We start from the raw sequence: 14809 nt of genomic DNA, 5'->3' as shown, positions 1-14809 counted from the left end.
ACCACGTTTGTTCCATTTCCAGTTACTGCTCTGATGAGCCTTTTTTAGCAAACATTGCCAGAAGGGGAGGTTTGTCCCAAACCTGGTGCCTGGCAAATCTCCCTATTTCTTTCAGTGCCATTAATACCTTGGGCTCCTCTGAGGCCACAGCATCACTGTAATCCCAAAGTGCCTTGCTATTAGTGAGCTTTCTCACAAGGCTGCCTGCCCCATAGGTGGGGAGCCAAGGAGCTTGGATGCTAGATCTTCTTCAGCAGATTTGCACAGGAAGCCACTGGCTGACCTGACAGCTGAGCCCGGGGAAATTCCTTTTGCTGTGAACCCAAGCAGAGCATTACTTCACCCTGAATCACTTAAATCTCAGACAGTACTGGGGTGGGGGGGGGTGGGGGGGTAGGGCCTTTGGAAAAAAAAAAAAAGCTCTGCCCTGCAGCAGGTGCAAGGACATTCAAGGGCTACTTCAAGCTGTGTGCCAACACACTAACAGAGGTTGACCTCACTGACCCGATCTTGTAAGACAGAGGGACGTGCCATGGGACAGACCGAGGGCACCTGTGCTGGCAGAAGAATGAATCAGCCAGGCATGGCACAGGGAACAAGGTACAGGGGAGACAACACCAAGTAGGAGCACCCACGAGGAAACTCCTCCACCTCCGAAGCTCCCTGCATGACCCTCCAAGCCATGGCAGCCACAAAGGCACCACACAGCAATGAAAGCCTCTGTTTTCAATTTCACCCCATGGGAGCAAGGAAAAAGGGTAGTAGGTCCCAAAACCTGGGTGTGGGAATGTGGTGGAAATACCTGCTGTGAGTCGCTGATGGTTTCAGGGAGCAGTCCCCCTTGCCCCACAGCCAGCCCCTCTGGGCAGAGGTGGACACCCCGGTCTGCCTTGCTTCTATGACTCCTTACAGAGGAGGGATAAAAAACAGCCCGGGGCTGCTGCTTTGGAGAAGAGGATAAAGGTACCTTGTGTTGGCACAGGGAAAGCCTGAAGCTGAGTAACATTTGTGGTGAAGGTTTCTGATCAGCTGCACTATTCAGCAAGAAACTGCTATATTTCAGACAGCTGCAGATCACGAGGAAACACCTTTCCCAGCCTGGAGCACCTGCACGCAGGGCCTGAGGGTTGCTCATCATGAACCCGTCCATGAGACGGCTTTTTACAGTGATGTTGTGTTCAATAAAACGTTCGAGCTGAAATTAAAAATACATCAAAAAAACTCAGACACTTAAAGTATTTTTACATTATGTTTAAGAAACAGTTGGGTGTTTGTGAAAACAGAGTAGATCAAAACCTGCTTGTATGACAAGTTCACTGTAAATAAGAAACTTTACATACTAAAGAGGCCATGGTCTGGGCACTCCCCAGACCCTTGCCCTCTGTTAGAGGAATAAGGGTCGTCATTTCCATTGCAGAGACAAAGAAACAGCCACATAGATAGGAAGCACTATGGCTGTAGTCAACTGGCAGGTCGGTAGCAATGGCAGTTTAGATTTGGTTCCAAATAAAAGTGTTTTGTTTTGAAGTAATTCAAATTAAATGGAAAAAAAGAGCGTGGGGTTTTTTTTGTTGTTGTTCAGTGTTTTGGGAGGAACCTTCACATCTGTCTTCAGCCTCCACGCTGCTCAGCTCCTGCCTCCTCCCATCATTTCCCTACCAGAAAAAAAAGAAGCCAACCCCCAAGTGGATATTCTTTCTGAGCTGAACACAACCACAGTTTCAAATTTTGAGCCTTTGCAGAAGTAAAGTAAATAATCACAAGGGGATTTAAAAAAAAAAGCCAAACTGGGGGGGGGGGGGGGAAGATAGAAAAATGAGTACATTTCCTATTGAAAAAAGTTACAATTAAAAAAAATAGCCTTTTTTGTGGTTGTTGTTTTTATCTGGTAAAAGAGCAGAACTGCTGGATGTCCCCAACCTGGCTCTGCATTCAGTCCCTCGAGACCTCTGTCCCTGCCCTGTCCCGCGGGTGCTGGGGAGCAGCCGGACAGACGCGGGGAGCAGCCGGACGGACGGACGCGGGGCTGTGCGGCGCTGGAGGCCATCTGCCCTCCCCAGCCTGCCGATCACGTGTCAGGCACTTGGAAGCAGACCCAGCTCCTTCCCCTGGTGCGGTTGCTCCTTCCACCACGCTACAGTAAGAGAGTGTGTGCAAGGAGGGAGCCCGGCATCTCGTCTTCCGACCCTGTTGGCAGACGCACCCCTCCCTGGTTGGCACACCAGCGCAGGGAAACTTTGCTGGCTTTCAGCATGAAAACGGCCCAGAGTGCAGGAGACCGAGCGCTGCTTCGCTCAGCGAGGATTTCCTCGGTTTCGCTTAAAGGCTGAGGAATGTCTAACGCTAACTACATCCAGATGTGCCTACTTGGCAGCCCGCTGCTGAGACATTACCGAGGGGACACAGGATCAGCGCTATCAAATGGGATGTAAGTATCTATTATGTATGTTTGGTCCGGGTGGGTTGGGGAGAGCTATGCAGCAAGCAGTGTGAACTGGAGACTGTCCTTACTGCTCCCCTTTTCCTCCAACCTGCAGCTTCTTTTTTTGCCTTGTTGCTCTTGCAATGTTGTTGCATGCAGCAACCCGAACTGTGATGGTTAACATGCAGTAGGGTTGGCTACGGGCTCTGAGCACACAGGCTCCAGCCCTGCTATGTCTGCTTTACACTTCACTTTCCAAAGAACTCTCTTTGGATGGTTTAGATTGTTTTTACATAAGGAGGTTTGGGGCTTCTTTAGACAATGCCTCCAGTGCTGCAAGACAGGGTTTCCTCCCAACTGCAAACATGTTCCAGTAGTGGCACGTTACATTTACAAGCCATTCCTTGTCAGTAAAAGGACATGAATCTTCCCCCTCTGTTACGCTATTGTATGCTTTGAGCAAAACACTGGAATTTTCAAGCTCTCTAGTGTCGTGAAGAAATTCAGTCCCAGTGAAAGGGGCAGTTACTGATCACGTTTTTTAACAGCTCTCGGGCAGATTCTGATAAACTTGTGTTGGGTATCATCTTGAAATTAGTGGAGCAAGTCAGAACTTTCTCTCCCATTCATGTCCGGGTGTAACAATATAACCATGCTAATGCACTATACTTACTGGGGTTTTGGGTACATCAGGCAAATTATTTATCGGATCAGAAGAGGATCTGGCAGCCGAAAAGGCAGTGAGCTCCGCAGCCTGGGGAGGGCAGGGAAAGGAGAGTGGTTGTTTCGGTGGGGCCGTTTCTTACCCCTTCATGAGCCTGCAAGGCTATATTCTATTCCTAGGGCCAGGGGAAATTAATGTTTGCAAGAGAGAGGGCAGGTTCCTTGCCCTGTGCTTGGCTGCTCCAGGAGGGGCCCATCCCCCCAAAACACTCAGGGTGTGAGTTCAGCTGCTGAGCTCTCCATAATTCTGAAAATCAGACCAGCTATCCACAAGATCACATCTGGATTTAGGAAAGTACATCTCGAGGCCGCTAAGCCCACGGAAGATAATTGCACGTTATCTTCTCCTACCTTGCAGGCAGCTGCACGCTCTCGTTAAAGACATGGTGCTGCACTTAGGAGGATCTGGAGTTTTCCCTGTTTGCTGGGGCCCGCCATGGTGTGCCTGGCAGTGGCGCAGCCCTGCACGGGCACTGCCCCGATGGCGCGTCCTGCCCTGAAAGGGCCAGGAAAACATCCTGCAGCACTTAAATGCAGCAGAGCTGCTGTCCCCAAACCGTGCCACGTGTACGTGAGCGACTTACCACCGGGTCAGCAGGGCGACAGGAGGAGCGGTGTGGGCAGCCAGCGTTTCCCAGAGGTCACGGGGATGGTCGTGCAGGCAGCCAGTGCTGCCCACGGTCATCAGGCTCCTGTGCACGATCACCACTGCCTTCTGCCACAGTACCACGCCATTCCCCGACGGGGATGGTGCAAGTGCCTTTCTGAGATGCCTGTACATGAGAGCAGACATCTTAGCATCTACCTCCAGCTTTGCACAGCAGCTCTGCAGTTTCTGTGCCTTTAAGTTTGCATACTTCATAAAAGCTTCACTGACCAGGGTGAAAGTTAAAAGGAGGCAGCTACAGCATCCATTTGCAAGCAGTTGTCTAACGTGTGACTGGCATTGCGAAGGCGAGGCTGGCAGCGCCAACAGAAGAGACTGTAATAAAATGGGACCAGCCAGCTGGGAAGCTGATGAAACCACATATTTCAGGACTAGGGCAAGCAGAGAGATAAATAAGGCACCTTGTCCTGTAACAGCATGGATTTTGTCCATTTGTTTGCGCTGGCCTGAAAAGCAGCTCCAACAGGGAAGTTGGAAACTGTATTTGGAGTGGGGCCTGCATTTTTGTTACCTGTTTGCTCAACCAACAGAGCTTTTGCCTCCAGGTGCTGCAACACAAGTCACGGCAGCACTGACACCGTGCCAGAGGACTGCTGTGGCGGCGGCACCGGTCAGCAGTGTCCGCGCAGCGCCGTGGTGCACCTCAGAGACTGCGAGGCGCTGCCCCGCGCTCCTTCAGCTCTGGCTCACAATCCCAACTCCTGGGAAAGCTCTCAAGATATTCAGCTAATTAAATCCTACAGCCTATTCTCAGTTTGTTTACAGACTTCAAAACTTCTAAGCAGCTGAATGAGATGAGCTCTTTTCTTCTGGTAAGGCAGCCTAGCAATTGGTTTGGTTACATTGTTTTTTTCAGGGCTTTGCACTTACCAACATGTGGAAGGGCGTCTCTTGTATTTCAGCCTGCCCTGTCTTCTAGTCAGGAAGATCAAATTGTTCAGCATCACTTTGTAATCCTATAGCTCCAAACAAGACCTCTTTGCAACGATCCTGTAATGCAGAGAGCAGCTGTCTGGCACCAAAGCCACTTGAAGCATCAACTTTGATGAGGTTATTGACTTTGCTGGGGTAGGGGGCAGAACAAAACCAAAAAAGAAAGCACGCAGGAATAAAACTCATTATGTGATACCCAAAGATAGAAATGAAAGAGGGCTTCTCCCTCTGCTGCAACACACAGAGCTATTTTTCCCCTTTAAACACTCCAAACCCAGCGCAAACTGTTAACCCCAGTTGTTTCATGCATGTTTTTGTATGTGGGGCAGAACAAACCCAGTGCTGGAAGCTGACCTATTTCCCTGTGGGTACCCCAAAGAGCCCAGACATCCATGCAGTGCAAAATGAAGATGAGTTTTTGCCTACACAAGACCCATATCAAGATAACCCAGCTGAATTTGAAACCTTAGACTTAGTGCTTCACTTTAGGCTTCTGTACAAGGATAAGAGAAGGATGGTAGCCCAGTGAGGCTTGAAGAGAGCAAAACAAGTGATCCCCACGCAAAACAGAGTGCTACTCGTGTCTGTGTGTTCAGCAAGGCATTTAAACTCAACTGGTGCTGACAGAAGTCAATCAGAGAATGGGACCGAGCAAGAGTTAGAAGGAAGATACAGTCATCAGAGCTTCAGGCAGCACAGGCTTGTTGCTGTCAGCACCCTGGTCTGGTAGGATAAAGCTAATCTGCACATGTCTATTTTAGACAGCTGCGGGATGGGCAGAGCGTATGTCGGTATCGTTGCTTGTGAGTTCTTAAACAGCGTCAGGAGGCAGCAGCAGAGGAAGAGCAGCACAAGGTGAGGAGCAGCCTGGGAGCTTGATTTGCTCTTGCTGAGTGAATCGGGATGGAAATACTGCTGGAAACAAGGCGGGAGAGGGACATGTGCACAGACCTCCCTGCTGCAGGCCAGAGCCTGGGTCTCAGGATCCAGCACTGGGTTTTACAACCCGACGTAATTCTCATGAAATGTGTTCAACTATCGTGAAACAAAAACAAATAAGCAAAACCTCAAGCACTGCCTCAAAGCACCACTACCACCCAGAATTTTCCAAGTTCCCCTGCGGACTGCAAAAAACTTATTGAACCTACCAGTGCTGGATCCCCAACACTTTCTTCAGCTCATTTTACAGAGAAACAGATAAGGCATCTCCATCAGCAACCACAGCCCCACATACTGCGTGGCCCACACAACATATGCAGCTCCTCCACTGCCCAACCCAAATCTACCCGTGGCAGCTCCAGCTTCAGGAGAGAGGAGGGCAGCTGGGAGGGAGCTGGAAATGCTTCACATGCAGTGGGGCAACAAGTTGATCTGGGGACAACCTACAGCCATGCTCGGTGCAGATAGATGCTCCCACAGGCTCAGCTAGGACAAGCATGCAGCAGAGCTCGTTGCTGCGTTTCATACCCTCTTGCTTGGTGTACCACATTTTCATCTTGCCTCGTTCTCACAGCTGCTTTTCCCAAGGCTGGGCGGGTTGAATAACCACTCTTCAAGGCACAAAACAACATGCCAGAATCATCAAGGCTTCTTGACTGAATTCAGGGCCAGGATCCAGAGGCTTTTCCCCACCTGGGCCCATGTGAGCAGAAGTGCCAAGGGATGGAGACATGACAGCTGCTGCAAAAGAAGGAAGTTTCCAGGATGAACTCAAGGCTTCACATCATTCAACTGGGAATGAAGGACTAGCAACTTTAAAAAAAAAAAATATCATCATTTAACTGCTTTTATTGCAGCACTCCTTGGCCATATTTCAGAATCCTCCTCTCAAATAAATGAAAACCAGGTGGAGGACTGGGCCCTCTGCCTGAGCGTGCAACAGCACAAATCAGATTCCCTGCTTGGATGCTCACCAGTGAGCTGCGCCCAGCTCTGACCACTTCTAGCTTTCAAGCATTTTGCTGCCTCTCAGGCCATGCAGGCTGTGCACCCCTTGGTCCTTCTAGCACGTTTCCTACGTACAGACTCCCCACATTGCCACCCCACGGCTGTGGGACCACTCAGCCTCTTCCTACAGCCCCGCTCAGCTTTCTAACGTTGCTGTGCTCACAGCCCTGCACACAACACTCCCGACCTTCCCCAGGACCCGCCTTGTCCCGCTGCTGGGGCAAACTGCACCGTCCCATTCAGACCTGCTCAGGCTGGATTTAAATCCCCCTGGAGCCATCCCTGGGCAGCCAACACCAAGAGGGACAACTGCCTGTTTTTCCAAGCTTGGAGGACAAGGGAGGCAGCCCTGGCAGCTAAGCCCGCGTTCCCCGAGGCACAGAGTGATGCAGCAGTTTTATAACCCAGCTCTGTTTCACAAGCTGGATGGAGATCCCCAGGGCGGCGTGCGGAGCAGAGGCGAGGCTGCCTGGGCTGCGGCCGCGCAGTGAGATGCTGTGCCGAGAAGCACTCTGCTGTGCTCATCTCTCTTTTGTTTGTCATCGGATATTTTCTGCTTGCTTTGATAGCCCTGTAATTATTTTTTTTTTTTCCTCCTGGTGTCGAGGTGGATGAATAATCTTTTTGGCTCTAGGACATATTGGCGTGTTTGCCAGAATCATCAATCCCTCTGAATTCAGGAACAGGACAGCTTTTCCCACATTGACATCCATGGATAGAGCTTACACCTGTGTAATAATCATGGGTATTTCCTGCAAAAGAAGGAAAAGACTGGAAGATCTATATAACTAGATCAAGGATTCACTTCAAGGGCTGGCAACTTCTTAAAATTACATGTCTATATTCAGCACTGAAATGTTTTATTTCAGCATGAAAATCACTATTTCAGATTCTTTTCTTTCAATAAATGAAAACACAGAAGAAAATCCGGGCTATCAGCCCAGGCTTGTAACAATTCAGGGTTTTTCTTGGCTTTTTCAAGAGTGCTTATTGCCAGATTCTGAGATGCTGGCAGGATAAATCTGTAAGTCATGGAAATTATGAGTTTCATGACACACATATTTTATTCCAAAACCTCGCTGATAAAATTAAACACAGGAAAGAGCCAGGACTTTCATCCAGCTCCTTAATTACCATCTGGAGCCTGGCAGCTGAAATAAGATCAAACTTTTGCTTAGAAAAGGGAAAAAAAAAAAATCGCTATTACAGTGGAGATACACAAACATCCCAATGCTATCAGGATCTGTCCCGCCAGGGGCTGCACATCTCCCTTTTGCTTCGGAGACTGCGTGCACAGAGCTGCATAGCACCTCAATAAAGCTTCCCGTCACAACAGAAGGACTAAAAATGCCTAAGTCTTTGTCCTTATGAGCTTTTTGAGACAGAATCCCTGTTCTAGGTATCTCAATAGCACTCAGCAAAAATTCTTTCTCATCATGGGCAGAAGAGGATCTGACTCTTTCTCCCTAGTGGATCCAGTTCAGTGGCATGTCCTGGGTGTAGCGAGACCATTCTTTCATACCCCTGGAGCTTCTGGAAAATTATTGAAGGCAACGTGGGGGAAAGCCTGCTGGAAACTTGTCTTGACAGATAAAAGATCATTTAGCACAGACCTGAAACACAGCAGGTTGCTGCAGAGCACTGCAATCAGGACTCACCAAGAGTAATTTGCACGACAGACATAAAATGCAAACTAACATCCTACATGTGTTAAGGAGGATTCACGAGGCTGAAAATAGTTATGAGCCAAGTCATGTGGCAGAAAGAACAAACAGAAACCAGCTTCTGATTATTATAAGCATTTTAACAACAATTTACAAGAGATCAGAGAAAATTCTACAACCCTGCTATTAATATCAAAGCCTAGCCTAGGAAAGAAGTGAAAGGAACAGTTAAAAAAGCCAACAAATAGAGAAAAACCTAGGAATATTTTTTTATTGGAGGCCAGAAAATGGCAAGAAAGAAGGCCTGAGGAAAAAAGCATGGTCATCAGGACAAAGAGGAAATAATTTTAAATACACTGGGAATGCAAAAAGCATTACACAAAGGCACGGATAAGCCATTTGCTAAAATAAAGTTTTCAGAAATAATGGATACAAAGCAGACTAGGTCAGTAAATATTTTGGAGCTGCACTTGGGAGAAGATAGGTGATGCCACATAATGGTGAAATACTCTCCAACAGTAACCTGGAGATGCAGTTAACCAGTAATGAAAAAGTAAAATATCTCAAAATTAAAAGGTCCAGGTAATGTACACTTAATTTTAAAGGGGCTGGTCAAGAAATCAACTGGTTTACTAAATTTGCTCTGTCGTAAGTCTTGAAATATTGCCTAGATCCCACAGCATCCAGAGGTAATGTCGTGCCGCTATTTTAATACTTTAGAATTACAGTTTAATTTTGAGCTTTGAAAACATAATATTATAGCTGATATAAAGTTGATGGTTAATGAACCATTAGCAGGTGATACAATCCACGATGGTGAAAAAACGTTTTGCTGAAAATGGATGCACCAAAGTAAAGAGGGTCCTGTTTTAGGTCATGATCACACTGAGTAACAATATTCTTGTCAAGCACTTTGCTGCCCTGTTAGATGTTTGAGTTGGTAAGGTGGCTACAGGGCTCGACCGGAGCCTGTGTGCTCTGCAGGATAACAATGCTGAAAACACCAAACCACAGCAATAAATCACATAGGAAGCTGCAAGACCTGGCTCCTTCCACCCTTTTCATTCCCTTGTGAGGGAGCGTTGCCTCAGTGAAGGCACACTGCCGTACAGCCAGGCAGCTTTCCCTCAAGAAGTTTTTGGATATGATCTCAGATAATTCAAGACAGACAGACAACTGTAATACCTTCAAAAATACCTCCTGCTCATACGGCACAGGCAAGATAGATCTGTAAATCACATACGAGCATAAAACATCGTCAGTGGATGTACAAAATACTTATGTGCACTTGTGGAAAAAATTTTTGAGTGAGACTAAACTTTCAGAAACATGCTCCTTGCTAATGACTGCAGGGATTGCAATTGTCGCCTGCCTTCTCCGGGCGCCTGGAGCGACTGTCGGGTCCCCTCTGTTCCACTCGGTTGTCAGCCGTTGTGGGGAACAGCGTGGCTGCACGTATGGTGATGATGAGAGACCTGCCTTTGCTGCAGCTGCAGACACTTGAGCTCTTCCCCTGAACATGCTGCCTTCTACTCTCTTTTTTTTTTGTTTGTTTGCAGTTGAAGAACTGATTGAATGAGACAGAAGATCTCCAGGAAAAGCGTAAGTGAGGAATCAAATCTTGTATTTCAAAAGGCAGCTTCATGTATCACATGTGAATAACATCAGGCTCTGCCTTGCTTCTGCATATTGGGATTTATTTGCTCACCTCTTGCTTACTGGTTCGGGTGATTTGGCAGAGGCAAAACACCCGTGGCCACTTGTAACCTTATTAAAGGAAGTGATTTATAATGGTTTAATATTTTATAAAGATTACTGGCAGCAAAAAGGCCCTATGTGCATTTGAGAGTGTGCCTAATGTATTCATTCTGAAGGCACAAATCATAGTTGGTTTATGAGAGCTGACTCTATGAGCAGGGAAACGCCAGCAACGCGCTGCTGCTGCAGTCTGCCCTTCACAAGCCAGCTCTGTGCCTCCCCATTTAGACTCAAAAAGGGTAAAAGCAGCAAGAAACAGTTACCAAGTCAGAAAAAGATAAAAAACCAATCTGATTTATGGAAGAATGGCCTTGTTCATAATTCTCCACCTTGTTTTTCCTAAAGCAGTGCAATCTCTGAAATGACAAAATGTGTTTGGCAGAGGGATGGGGGAGGAAGGGCTGATTTCACGTTGTGCTTAGGCAGTGGTTTTCAGGATGATGGATGATTGCTGGATGACTTAACTAACCAAGTCACAGAGCCAGAGCACTAGGATCAGCCTCAGGTTTGCAACCTGTGTGCCTTTTGTCAAGGTCCTTAACGTGTCTCTGTGTCTGTACGAATACAACGCACGTTTGCCTGCATGCTTCAAAGCTGCCGAATCCTCAGCGCTGACACACCGTGTGTTTACTTACAGATGGACATTGGTGACAGGCAGCTCAGACACAGCTTTTAACAGTCCTAGAAACACCACAGAGACAATGAGAGTTCGTCTCAAAGGGGATGCGATCTGTACCCTCTTCCTGCTGGTAGCGCTTTGCTCTTTACTCTACTCCCAGCTGGAACATTTAGTCCCGGTAGGAAACAAGGAACCGACGCAGAAGAAGCCTTCAGTAACACCAAAAATATTATCTGACCTCAGAGCACCTTGGAAACTGATGCCAGCAGAGGCAAAGGTACCCAGACCCCAAGTAACTCCTATCATTAGACGAACAGAAGAGGCCAACAAAAAGGTCCAAACTACAACTCCACCCCCGTTAACTGATTCTGCCTTCAACTTCAAGAGCTATCTCCTAAACAAGGATAACAGGAACTTCAATCTCCTCATTAACCAGCCCAAGAAATGCAGGAAAACACCTGGAGGTCCCTTTCTGCTCATTGCTATCAAATCAGTAGTTGAAGACTTTGACAGACGTGAGATTGTCCGGAAAACTTGGGGCAGAGAGGGTTTGGTGAACGGGGAGCAGATCCAGCGAGTGTTCCTCCTGGGAACACCAAAGAATAGGACATTGCTCGCAACATGGGAGACCCTGATCCACCAGGAGAGTCAGACTTACCGGGACATTTTACTCTGGGACTTCATGGACACTTTCTTCAATTTGACTCTGAAGGAGATCCACTTCCTGAACTGGGCTGCTGAATTCTGTCACAATGTGAAATTTATTTTTAAAGGTGATGCAGATGTTTTTGTCAACGTCGAGAACATTGTTGACTTCCTTGAGAGACATGACCCCACTGAGGACCTCTTTGTTGGGGACATCATCTACAATGCCCGCCCCATCCGTGTCCGCAAGAGCAAATACTACATCCCAGAGACCATGTACGGGCTAAGCATCTATCCAGCTTATGCAGGAGGAGGAGGGTTTTTGCTGTCCAGCCGCACCATGAGGAAGCTCTCTAGGGCCTGCAGAGAGGTGGAACTCTTCCCCATTGATGATGTCTTCTTGGGCATGTGCTTACAGAGAATCAACCTCAAACCCATTTTGCATGAAGGATTCAAGACCTTTGGCATTGTCAAGCCTTCTGCTGCCCCACACCTACAAACATTTGACCCTTGTTTTTACAAAGATCTCATGGTAGTTCACAGTCTGAAAGTTGCTGAGATCTGGCTAATGTGGAACCTGCTCCACAGCCCACGTCTTTCCTGCACTCAGAAGAAGCAAGTGAAGAAGCCTTTCCAATGGAAAAAGAAAGCTCAAACAACAACACTGGCATCACCCCTTAGATAATGCAAGCAGACAGCAGCAGAACCACATCACAAGCCAGCTGAGAAAGGGAACTCAGGACTGTTAGAACCAAATGACCCAACTTCAGAAGTATTCTAGCACACCTTATTTACAATGTTAAGAGGACAAACTATTGCAGGAATTTGCCGAAATTCCACATTTGCACACACATACCGTGTAGGTCCTTCTCCATTAATGAGTCTAAATAATCATAACAGTATCTTTAATTTATTATTATTTATTAGAATTATAGTAGTGCTTAGTGGGCCAATGGATAAAAGCACATTGCAAGAAACAGTCCTTGGAGATTTTTCATTGTTAGAAATGTGAGAAATGAAAGAAGATAGAGGGTAAGAGATGACAGCAATGAGCACAGGGATCGTTGTCAACTTGTTACCTTGACTCGGACTCATTGAGAAATGACCAAACTACACAGGAACTAGAGTGAAGGAAATCAAGTCACCTACTGTATGCTCAAATCAACTCACTGCTGCCTGGTGTGCTTTCTGTAGGCCTCATAAGAAGAATGAAACAACCAACAGCTATTGAAATGGGGTCCTACATGTTGCAGATAGGGCAGCCTAGAATAAAACAAACTGGATGATGAGGCTGGCATGTTGGGTTGAGCAAAGGACAGGTAAGTAGATAACTGGGAAGGGGCAGACTTCCAAAGGGCTTTAAAGAAAGGACAAGAAGAACTTTGAGTTGATCCCTCTGAGTCTTGATTTTTCATTATTCCTAACTCCTCAGTTTAGACATTTGCTCCACTGACACACTCAGGACTCAAGGGACCAGTTTTTGGCACTTGCATGAGCTCAGGCTCTCTACACTGTGCTGACTGCCACTCAGAGAAAACTCAGTCATCCAATGGTATCTGATCTCTCTCACCATCTAATCCAGATCTTCAGGAGGTTTGCATCTGGAGACATCCTTCGGCCTTCGCTTGTGAGGGTAAAACCACACAGAGCTGCTGCTTGCGTCACACTTGGGAACTTCTTCAAACCAAAAGAAAACTTGTCAATGGACTGGGCTGGTTTCTACAGACCTCAGTGTTCTTGCCTGGCATACAGTCAACTGCAAAGAACAGCCAAGACTTCATATCACTGTGGGTGTCATATGAAGGGATAAAGTAGTCTTCAGACAAAAAGGCTTCAGAATAAAAGCCTTTCTAAATTTATTGCAAGAAAGCAAATGCACAGAGCAATGCTTCTGTTGGGCTTTCTAAGTTTCAGTCAATCTGTAACTTCTTAAGTATTTTAATCGACAGGTAAGAACACTGGATTGCTTAGTCTTTCAAAGAATAGTTAATACTTTGAAGTGTTTTGTTTTTTCTAACAGCAGATTACCTTAAAAGAACATCCTTTTCTTGGACATCAAAGAGGAAGTAAATTCCTCTAAATCAGGGTTAAAGCACTATGAAATTCATGGAGCAAAGAGCCTGAATTCGCCTCTGCTACTGTGTTTGTAAATTCTTTTGTGATTTTTTTTCCCCTCTCAACAAAACTCCTATCCATCAGAGAACCCCTGATGTCATCCCTCCTCAGGAGGGCACATACACACAGCTTCAGAGGAAACTACAATCACTCATAAATGTCCAGGAAGTTGCTTTCCCTTGAACAGAGCCTGCAGCGCAGCTGCATTTCATATCTGGGTATAACCTGCCTCCCACCCAGCAGTAGTCCAGGCTCAGTACTTGTATTAACTATTAACATGGAGGAAAGCAAGCTGGTAATATCTATGGGTAAACTCTTAACAACAGTCTTACATGTTACCTTCATCATAAGAGTTTAAGCCTTACAATAACGTATTTCCATGGAAAGGTCAGCTATATAGAAATCAAAAGACCATATGTTGATTTGGGATATTTTCAAGATGCAATCCTGAAATACAAAATGCTCACGTGAGCTTTACAAGGAGCTCTGTAGAGTGTGAAAATAAGTCAGAGCCTTGTTGGTGGGAGAAAGCCAGTCACTCCCTTATCTGCTAACATGTGTGAAACTTACGTATTTATGAGCTTATACAGAAATGTATTACCTGTGATTAGTTTACAGTTTGGTAAATTATTTATACCATAATTAAAAGACAGCATGCAGACATGCCTCTACTTGTCAGAGTGAGTCTGTCAAGTACATCTGCACACACGTAAGACTAACACCACAGGTATTTTTCCTGTAGACAGCAACATAAGAAATACATTATTCATTATTTTGGATAACTTGGTAAATCTTTCCTTATGCTGGACTTAATTTAATGGTAATGATAGAAAAATAAACACAGCTTACCTTATGATTTCCTACAAGGAAGCTAGTCAGGTTCAGCAGCCCTTATTAAGATCTTCCTTTTAAGCTTAGAGATGCACAGAGATTGGCTCCTCCCTCTATAATGTCTTCAGATCTGCAATCTACCCACAATACAACATTAATAGGTGCATTTTGTCCCAGATCAAAGTTGTTGTTCAACATTCACCTGTGCCAGCACAGACTCTGATAGCTGGCAGAAACAGAACTAGAGCCAACTAGACCTCCGTTGTCTTAGTCTATGGAATAGCTCATTTCTTTTATCCAATGAATACTAAATCTAGCATCTATTAATGAAAGATACATCTGCTTTTGTTCTCCAGCCTCTGCTGCATGGCCTGTTTGACCTGGCTTTAAAAGTTTCCATTTGCTTCTGTAGTTGAGCTGCAAGTTCACAGACCCCATATGTGAGCATAATGCACCGGGGAAATGCTGGAGGGCAGTGCTGCACC

General features: G+C 46.3%; 1 protein-coding gene across 1 annotated transcript; it reads left to right on the top strand.

Annotated features, from left to right (window-relative positions):
- The first annotated feature begins 2143 nt into the window (after positions 1–2143).
- On the top strand, positions 2144–14149 carry B3GNT9 (UDP-GlcNAc:betaGal beta-1,3-N-acetylglucosaminyltransferase 9). The gene is made up of 3 exons (XM_074913162.1): positions 2144–2428; positions 9916–9958; positions 10752–14149. Exon 3 carries the CDS (start codon positions 10816–10818, stop codon positions 12061–12063), a length of 1248 nt encoding a protein of 415 aa, XP_074769263.1. The 5' UTR covers positions 2144–2428; positions 9916–9958; positions 10752–10815; the 3' UTR covers positions 12064–14149.
- Positions 14150–14809: the final 660 nt, after the last annotated feature.

The sequence above is a fragment of the Athene noctua genome, chromosome 9 (assembly GCF_965140245.1).
Source record: "Athene noctua chromosome 9, bAthNoc1.hap1.1, whole genome shotgun sequence".
NCBI classification, from domain to species: Eukaryota; Metazoa; Chordata; class Aves; order Strigiformes; family Strigidae; genus Athene; species Athene noctua.
The sequence above is the reverse complement of the archived record's forward strand: the minus strand, read 5'-3'. Positions and strand labels throughout refer to the sequence as shown.

Excerpts from the sequence above, each read along its gene's own strand:
- B3GNT9 (XM_074913162.1), top strand. The coding sequence starts at position 10,816 with ATGAGAGTTCGTCTCAAAGGGGATGCGATCTGTACCCTCTTCCTGCTG.